Source organism: Phoca vitulina, unplaced genomic scaffold (genome assembly GCF_004348235.1).
Source record: "Phoca vitulina isolate PV1807 unplaced genomic scaffold, GSC_HSeal_1.0 scaffold2, whole genome shotgun sequence".
NCBI classification, from domain to species: domain Eukaryota; kingdom Metazoa; phylum Chordata; class Mammalia; order Carnivora; family Phocidae; genus Phoca; species Phoca vitulina.
Window position 1 is genome coordinate 87560553 of NW_022589705.1, and position 9692 is coordinate 87570244.

At 60.1% G+C, this 9692-nt stretch overlaps 1 protein-coding gene across 1 annotated transcript in view; it reads left to right on the top strand.

Moving 5' to 3' along the window:
* Positions 1–4024, top strand: part of ALDH4A1 (aldehyde dehydrogenase 4 family member A1) — a 29319-nt gene extending 25295 nt beyond the window's left edge. The window contains exons 13-15 of the mRNA XM_032392605.1: positions 140–261; positions 981–1099; positions 1740–4024. Of these exons, the coding sequence (XP_032248496.1) occupies positions 140–261; positions 981–1099; positions 1740–1852 (354 nt within the window). The 3' untranslated portion in view covers positions 1853–4024. The remainder of the gene's footprint in view (positions 1–139; positions 262–980; positions 1100–1739) is intronic.
* Positions 4025–9692: the final 5668 nt, after the last annotated feature.

Here is a 9692-nt window from a genome sequence, read left to right on the forward strand (position 1 = left end):
CGGTGCCTGGCCTTCTCGCAGGTGCTGAGCTGCGGACTGAGGCGGGGGGACAGGCGAGAGTCAGAGGCCGGAGCAGGGGGACTGGGAGGCCTTGGGGCTCCGATCCAGGTGGGGTCTGACCCTGGGGCTTCTGTCTCAGGAGATCTTCGGCCCCGTGCTGACCGTCTATGTCTACCCGGATGACAAGTACAAGGAGACGCTGCGGCTGGTCGACAGCACCACCAGCTACGGCCTCACGGGGGCAGTGTTCGCCCAGGATAAGTGAGTGGCCGCTGCCCATGCGCTCTTGGCCCGGTGTCCTGCCCCACCCTGTCCCGCAACCACCCCCTGGACGAGGATCCTAGTACTAATGCCGCCCCTGCCCCTCTTCAGCCCTGACTGGCAGGCAGGCATCCCAAGCACGGGGACACAGAGGCAGCGGAACTAGATCTCTAGGGGCAGGGCCGCAGCATACGAGCTTTTGACCAGCTCCCCTGCGTCCGATGGAACCCCGCTCAGCAAGGTCATTGCCTCATGCTGCAGAGCAGAAAAAGTGGGCTCAGGGGCCAGGGGCTCACTGCTCATCTTGGAGAGGCCACATTTGAGCCAGGACGCCATGATGCTAAACCCTTTTCTTTTCCTTCCTCGGTGGACTAGCTGCTGCCCCGTCTGCCTCCAAGAGGGTGGAGATGAGATTGGAACCTGGGGGCAGGGTGGGGGTCTGGGGGTTCCCCCAGCTCCTGGGGGGCCAGGAATACTGGACAGGATGGGCCACTGAGTGCACGCAGCCTGACCCTCACCCTCCAGTTCCGCTCTTGTAGCAGCCCTGCGAGGGAGGCATGCTAGCCACTTCCCAGAGGAGGAGGGGCTCAGAGGCTCTCAGACCCCGCCCGAGGGGTCTAGCACCCCTGTGGCCCGGACCCCGTCAGCCGGGCAGCCGGTGTGGGCTGGGCTGGGGGCAGGTGAGCCGGCTGCCCTCTTACCGCTGCCCTGCCGTGTAGGGATGTTGTCCAGGAGGCCACAAGGATGCTGAGGAACACGGCCGGCAACTTCTACGTCAACGACAAGTCCACTGGCTCCGTGGTGGGCCAGCAGCCCTTTGGGGGGGCCCGAGCCTCTGGTGAGTGGGTCCTCCTTTCCAGAGGGGAGGCAGGTTCTGTCAGGAGACTCTCAACCCCTCACGTCAAGGGTGTTAAGAGTAATAGCAAACACTGTGGGCCGGAGTTAAGGAAGGTAGAGTTCTTCTTCCCATTTTACAGAGGGGTAAACTGAGGCACAGGGAGCTGGAGTGACTTGCTCAAAGGCACATGGCTAGGAAGTAGTAGAGCTGGCATTTTGGTTCCAGCACCCATGCCATTTACCACCGTGCTCCGGGTCACCTCAGTGCAACTCCTCCTATTTACAAATGGGGAAACAGGCTCAGAGTGGGGCAGTGACTCACCCTAGATCCCAGCTGCCTTGGTGCAAAGCCAGGGCCAGAACCCAGGGCTCCTGGCTCCCAGTGCAGTGCTCTCTCCACAGTGCTCCCAGACACCCCTTGGCAGGTGGGGCGCATGGACCCGGGGAGCGTGGGTCCTGCCTCACCTGACCTCCGCCTGAGCGCGCTCAGGAAACCCTGCCTCGTGGACACACTCAGTTTTTGTTGAGCTGCTTATTGCCTGTGCTGGTGCCCCGGTTAGTCTGTCAGCTCTTCCCACCCCTTTCCCTTCTGCCTGGAGCTGCCCTGTCTTTAGAGAAAAACAGAGCTGTCTTTTCCACAGGAACCAATGACAAGCCAGGGGGGCCCCACTACATCCTGCGGTGGACGTCGCCCCAGGTCATCAAGGAGACCCATGAGCCTCTGGGGGATTGGCGCTACGCCTACATGCAGTGAGCCCCGCTCGGCGCCTCTGCTATCTGTCTGGACGGCTGACCTCAGTGCCCTGGTCCCACTCCAGCCCCTTTGACCTGCTCCCCGTGGGACGGCCCCGTCTCCAGGGCCGAGACTGCCCCCTTTCCCTGACTGGGCTACATCCTGGCCTGTCCCACCCCTCGGGGGCAGGTACGGGCTCTGATTTGAGACCATGCTGGGGAGGAACAGGGCTGCCACCCCTTTATTGCGGCTGTCCTAGAGATTTCTATCTGGCAGGTTCTCCGCCTGTCTTCTTCTGCGCTGTGGCCCAGTGGCTTAGGGACCTGGGGAATGGCAATAGAGTGCCTGGCTTAGGGACCTGGGGAATGGCAATAGAGTGCCTCCCAGGATCCTTACAGGACAGGGAAGCAGCTCTGGGCCCCTTGGCGAACCTGAGCATCCACAGAGTCTCCTGGCCTTGGCCTTGGCTCCTCCAGGGCTCCAGGATGAGGTGTGACCTGGGGTGGCTACGGGGCACCGGGGCACCAGCTGGCCTGGCCTTCTTTGGTCTGGGCTGCCCACCTTCCTCACCAACGGTTGGCCCACGCCCACCTGGGCCAGCAGGTACCTGGGCCTGACCATATGCCTTAGACACCTGTGCGCCTTTCCCCAGGGCATCTGTGTTCGCCTGAGGCCCACGTGATTCCTGGCAGTCTTCGTGTGGTGGGCTTGGGGGGCCGGCAGAAGCTACCTGCCGAGGTGCAGGATTTGGTGGGCCTTCCCGTTTGGGCTGTGGTTTTGGAAAACCCTGGGTGGGCCTTCGTGCCATCTATCTCAGCTTGCCATCAGCTCGCACCTCCCCGCCTGTGTTGGCCCAGGCTTTCCTGCAGGGGCTCGGCCCTCACAGGCTGTGGTAGAACAGGCCCGGGGAGACTGCTCCCACCTTCTCCCAGCCCCGAGAGCTGGCCTTGGGTTCCCGTCTGGCCTGGGCTGAGGATGGCCCGTAGAACCTTCCCTCCTTTGCACAGAGGTGGCTCTGTGTGGACTGGCCCCCAGGCGGCCCGTTCTTCGACGCAGCCAGCTGGTGGACACTCAGAAACCCCTGCGAATTGGACTGCAGGGGGCTGAGGATCGATAAGGGGTGACGTTGGAGGACAGTTTTTATGGGGCCCCAAGAGTCCTGGCCCTTTGTCAAGGACAACTGGCAGGGGTCCCCGTGGGGCTGGCCGCCGAGCACCATGGTTGCACACTGTGGCCCGCGACCCGGGGTCAGGCCGCTGGGGCAGAGCGTTAGTTCTGCCTGGAGAGGCCAGGGCAGTCGGCTGGGGAGAGGCGCTGGAGGTGGGCCTTGTTCTACTGGTGCGACACTGTGAGGTGGTGGTGTGATTCGCTCTGCTGCCGTCCTAATAAATACTTGTTACTTAATCAAATCGCTGGTCTTTCTGGTGGGGGTGGTGGGGGCTGGCCAGCTTCTTCAAACAAAGGCTGATGTGTGGGACATATGTTGCTCATACGTCCTTCACGTCAAGAGTGCACAGCCCGCAGTGTGATGGAAGGAAGGGTGGACGCTGATGTTGGGGAATATGGGCTGGAGGTATGGGAATTCGGGAGTCAGATGGGTTCAGATCCTGGCTCTCTGCCTTCAGAAAGTTGTGCAGCCTCCCTGATCTTCTCTCTCTTTATCTGTGAGATGGGGACTAATACACAAACACATGCACATGCACGCTGATTGTCGTGATGACTGAATGAGTTCATACAATTGTTTAGAACAATGCCAGGTACAGAATTAATGATTCAACCTTGTTAACCACGTATACATTGCAACAGCCACTGTTACTATGTTGTGATGTGAAAGTTGATGTGAAAACTTAGCTGGGCTAACTTAGCTGGTGCCTAGGTATTTAGTTAAACATTCTGGATGTTTTTATGAAGGTGGTTTTTGGATGAGATTGACATTTAAATCAGTGGACTCCGAGTAAAACCCATTGTCCTCCATACTGTGGGTGGGCCTCATCCAATCAGTTGAAGGCCTCAATAGAACAAAGACTGACCTCCTTCAAGCAAAAAGGGATTCTGCCGATGGACAGCCTTTGGACTCAGCTGTGACTCTTCCCTGGGTCTTCAGCCCGCTGGTCTACTCTGCTGATTCTGCACTCAACCAAGCCTAGAAGATGGCGCAAGCAGTGTCCTTACAATAAATCTGTGTATGCTGTTGGTTCTGTTTCTCTGGAGGACTGTGTTTTCTCTCATAGTCACACGCTGCCGTGCTCCCATTTCACAGAAGAGGAAATGGGTGCAGGGGATGAAGGGGCTTGCCAAGGGTATGGTCTATCACTGGGACATAAAGCCACGCCTGTGGTTCCCAAACCCATTTGCTGTCCTCCCCCCCAGATGTCCATACACAGCACTGACCTGCCTTGGAAAGACCTCAACTGGCCAAACGACGGGGGTGGGGGCTGGCGAGCAACCCCGGCCAGTTAGCCTGAGCCCACAGTCTGTGGGTTGAAGTCCACGTGGGCCGGCCAACGTGGAGGGGAAACTGGCCTGGCCTGCCTTCAAAGGACGTAAAAAGGGATCCTAGCCGCGTGACACCTCCCTGTCCCAGGGTTCATTGATCGGGGCTGTTGGTGGGCAGGATCCCAGAGCTGTGGGGAGCGGATGGAGACTCTGCCGTTTGGAGCGCCCCCAACTGGCTTCCCCAGGGGCTACCAGGGATTTGTGCCAGAGGGGACTTCTTCACTCGGGGACAAAGGGCCGCCCCCAGAGGGCCCCGGCTGGAGCTCCTGGGCGGGAAAGGTGGTGGCTGCATTTGTAGAGGGTGCGTGGGGCTGGTTAGTGTCTTTGAGCAAATGGTGTGGCTTGCTCAGGCTCACATTGACACAGCAGAATTGGCTTTATCTGGTCTCATCTAGCCGACATTGACCTTACTGTTACCTGCCTTCTGTGGAAGGACTAGTAGACGTCACGCGGCTGGTTCGTAGGGGAGCCGGGGTTTGAACCCGGGGCTGGGTGCCCACAGCCCATGCTCCTTGCCAGCCGCTCTGTCAGGTCCATGATTTCTAGCTGTTTCTTTTCCACTGCACCACCCCCACCTGGTGCCTTTGCCTCCTTTTAACTATAGGGCTGGGGGAGGAGGGGGAGGCGGGGAGGGGGCCCCAAGCCCTTCCTTCCCTTCCTCCGCTCTGGCGCCCTGACTTGTGGCTGGTGGCTCCTGAGGGCCCGGTGCCCGCCCCCTTTGCATGGCCGCCCCTGTCAGTGCATGTGTCCGCAGGGGCCTAGGAGCCTCCTCATTCCCCTGCAGTGGTCGGGGGCCCGGCCACCAGTCCGGGCTCGGAGCGTGAACCATTTGACTGGGGCCGGATGTCCCTGCCACCAGTGTCCCGCGGGCCACCAGTCGGGCGTGCGCTCCAGGGAAATGAGGGGCCACCTGTGCCGGCTCCTGGCCTCCAGGCTGACCCAGAGCCTCCGTGGGGGGTGGTTGGGGGGGGGCCTCGAGGAAGACGCAGGGTGGAGACCCACCCTCTTCACAAGCTTGTGACTTCGTTTTCCTGAAGCCACGGCGGGCGCGGTCCCTGCGTGTGGTCTGTCAGGAGCCACATTCCGTGGCTGCAGCCGTGGGCCAGGCCTTGTGCCACGTCTTCAGAGCCTCACCGCAGCCCCTGGAGGCCCCGCTGCTACTCCCTTCTTACAGATGGGGAGACTGAGGCATGGGGGCTGAAGTAACTCGTACACCAGCAGATGGTCCCCATCTCCGCCTGCCAGGCCTGGTGTCAGGCAGGCTTGGGCTCCAGGCCCGTCTTAACCACCACCCCCTTCCCTGAGCCTTGGCCCCCACTCCCACCCTCAGACTTGGCATTTCTTGGTGAGCTGAGGATCACATGACACGTACCCTGCAGACCGAGGTGCTCGGTGAATAAGAACCTGTTATGTTCCACCCTCCCCCACACCTTCATCCTGGATACCTGTGCCCAGGCGTCACCAAGCACCTGTCACTGGGCCAGTGGCTCCCACCAGTTATCTGGGGCCATACAGGAGGCGGTATTCTTTTTGCCCCATTTCCCAGATGAGGAAACAGGCCCAGGGAAGGAAGACCCGCTCAGTAAGGGGCAGGGACAGAACTTTTCCTGGGGACCATACCAGCAGCCCCTGGTCCCTTCGCCCTGGTCCCTTGCAGGAACCCAGCAGCTTCTGGGTGGGAGCCACCCAGCGAGTGGGCGGCATGAGGCATGGCTGTCACTGTGGCTCCAAACACAAGCAGCCCGTCTTCACTCTCACTCAGGTTGTTGGCAGCCTCCCTGGATGGTGGAACGGGTGCCATACACCCCCAGGTGCCCGACGTACATTGGATTCTGCCCAAGGGCTCTGCCATATCCTCCCTCCAGGCCCCCTGTGGCCAGGCAGTCGCCCTCAGCCCCTGGAGCGCTTGGCACGGGGGGGCCGGGGCAGAGCGAGGGAGCCGAGGTGCCGTCGGGCACCTGCTCCTTGACGTGCATCCAGCAGGCCTCAGGAGCAGAGCGGGGCTCAGAGAGGGACAGGCCTGGGGGAGCTCACACAGCCTGTAAGTGGCAGAGCCAGGATCGGAAACCAGGCTGGGCAGATCGGAGCCTCAGAAGGGCCGTACAGAGTTCTAGAGCCCAGCGTTTTATCAGGGTTAAAATCGAGAGCGCCAGGCCAGGAACAAAGCCCTCGACACTGTGGTGTATGACGTTTGCGATCATTCACCGAGCAGATTCCTGACGCATTCATCTCATTGACTCACCCTCATCAAGGGTGCCTGTGGCCATTTTAGAGGCGAGGAAGCGGAGAGGAGTCAGGGCCTGCTGCCTGGCCCCCGGCCCCCGGGCTGGGCTGGACCCTTAGAGCCGCAGGGAACAGGACCACCCCCTTCCCCGTCCCGGCCCTTTCCGCTCCTGGCAAGAGCTCGCTGAGTCTTCCTCCCTGGGCTGAACGTCCCTCATTCCTTCCTCTGCTCCCTGCAGGGCATGGTTTCTGCTTCTTGCTCCACCCTGTGGCCTCCCCCAGGGCCCACACCATCCGCTCCACTTTTGACTTTGAAACTTCTCTCAGAGGAGTGACTGATGAGGCTGGGGTCCCTGAGAACTGGCTCTGAGGGCTCCCCAGGGACCCTCTCCTCCGGGGTGTCTCTGAACCAGGGGGCTGTTTGTCTGCCAGACCTTCCCGGGGGCGGAGGTCCTGCTGCCCTTGGGCCCCACCCCCCCATCCCCCCACCCCACCACCCCCCCACCCCCCGCCGCCCTGGGGCCAGATTGGAGCTAGGTTTCCAGGTGCCCAATTTCGTTCTGGAGGAGGCGGCACAGGCAGGGAAGAAAGAGAAGGAAAATGCTGGGGTGGGTGGGAGGGGGGTTTGGGGGGTGCAGAGCAGGAAAGGGAACGATGTGCAAGTCGGTAGAGAGACTGGAGGGTCGGGTGGAGGAGAGGAGCTGACGCAGTCCCTAGTCCCTGGGTCAGGCCTCTCTTCGGGGCGCCCCCTGGGTTCCATCCCCCCTCCAACCACCACGGCAGGGGGAGGAGGAAGGTTCAGGGCAGCTCCTTCCGGCCCAAAGCAAATGTGGCCAGTTTCTTTCCGTGAGCACGGGGGGGGGGAAGCAGATGCAAGGCAAATGGGCAGCTTTTCCTGACCCCCGTGTCCTTGTCCCCTCTCCCCCGTGTACTTTGCATAAGCCTGTCATGGCTCTCTGCCACCTTGGCCGCCGATGGTCACACAGGTGTGAACATGGGGACTCGGGCTTGGACTGGGCCGTGAGGGTGACAGTTGTGCCGGGTCCCGGCCACCTTGGAGCACGTGCTGTGCGTGCAGCCCTGAACGAGAGTCACAGCGCCGCGGGTTCCCGGGTGCCTGTCCTCAGCGCGGCCAGCGCCCCAGCCTCACCCACTTGCCCCTCTGTGTGCATCCGTGTCCGGGGCTTTCGTCAGACTCTCAAAGGGATCCTCGGCCCTGAAATGTTAAGAAGCACTGAGTCGGTTTTACAGGTAAGGAGACTGTAGCCCAGAGAATGGCAGTGACTTGCCCAAGGGTAGTTGGGGCAGAGCAGGCCCGGAAGCCAGGACTCCTGACTCTCTGTCCAGTGCTCCTTCTTCAAAAGATTTTGGTCTTCAGAGAGATCATCCCTGTCAAGGGGGCCCCTTATTCCTTTCTCATTGGAGCCCCTCAGGCACCACCATTCCCTGCAGCCCCTTTTAGGGTCCCAGATTTCTCTAATCCACATATTCACTGTGTGGCTTTGGATAAGTTACTGTCCCTCTCTGAACCTCATCCTCCTTATCTACCAAATGGAGACATAACAGTAGCACATTGGAAGGATGACGGAGATGGAGAGGACTCTACTCTGTGCCTGGCATATCGTGAGCCCTCAGAACACGTTAGCAATGGAAGTGACCGTGTGCATCGCCACCATCGTCCTCCCAGGCTGCGTGGCACAGACCCACCTCCTCCACGGAGGCCATATCCCTGTGTCCTGGCTGTGGCCCTTGGACCCCACCTGGCCCTGCCACATGGGGGGCTCACCAGTGCCCACTGGGTGAATGGCTTTCCCGGCCATCCCTGTCTTCCACCCCCACCCCCGCACCCTGGGGTTGGGTCTGCACCCAGGGCCTCCAGTTAATTTCGATGCTTTCTTTCTCTACCATCTGCTTACCCCCCAGCTTGGCTGATTTTGCTGGGAGTCTCCAGGATGTCCCAGAGCCTCTCCGCAACCGGCATCTTGGTTCTCCCTCTTCAGAACTGCAGTGTGTGGTCATCATGCCCTGGAATGATTGGTCCTTCTCTAGCACTTTGGCTTCCAGGTGGCACCTGCAGAGGGGAGGGCAGCGCACACCCCCCCATGGTGGGCATCATGGTGACAACTGCTGTGGGAAGACCACGCCAACGTCAGACAGCTCGGGGGTTAAGAGCTGGGACAGCCTGGGTCTAAATCCTATTAGCTGTGTGACTCTTGGCAAGTTGCTTAACCTTTCAGACTCACTTTCCTTGTTTTTTTTTTTTAAGACTTTATTTACTTGAGAGAGAAAGAGAGCATGAGCAGGGGGAGGGGCAGAGGGAGAAGCAGACTCCCTGCTGAGCAGGTAGCCCGATGTGGGGTTCGATCCCAGAACCCTGGGATCATGACCTGAGCTGAAGGCAGATGCTTAACCGACTGAGCCACCCAGATGCCCCTCAGTTTCCTTGTTCTTAAAATGGGAGTAAAAATGGCTGCTTTGCAGAGTGAGAGAATGAAATAATATAACATATACAAAGTGCTTGACACAATGCCTGGCCTATACCACACCCTAGAAATGTGCTCTTTTTTTACCCTCCCAACTGCCCAAGTGTCCGGCATGGCAGGTGACTGGTCTCCGAGGCTCCAGCAGGCCATCCTGGGGACAGCCTCCAGGGACCCCATTCCAAGGAGGCCAGCATGGCTGTGGTTTGGGGCACGTGATGCCAGAGAGAGCAGGCTGCAAAGGCAGGGTCAGGGAGGACAGATGAGCTGGGGCCAGGCTGGGGAGGCCTCAGACCCCAAGGCCAGGAGCCTAGCCGTGACCCTGCAGGCAATGGGGAGTCCTAGGAGGTGGTAGAGCAAGGAGGGATAGAGCTGTGCTCTGAACTGACAGAGAGGTCTAGAAAGGAGGAGGGTCTGAACTTGGGTGTAGCAAGAGGGAGAGGGGTCTGGAGAGAACCCCGGGGGCAGAGGGTGAACTCACGTTGCTGAGGGGGGAGGATAAGGGCAATCCGAAGAGGGCCTCCCCTTGTACAGATGAGGAAACTGAGGCCCGTAGAATTGAGAGCCAAGCCCAGAGCCCATCTCTCCAGACAACTGGGCACAGCTCTTCCTTTTGTGTTATGGGTTGGGTCTCCCCTCCCAAGCGCTGGTTGACATCGGTA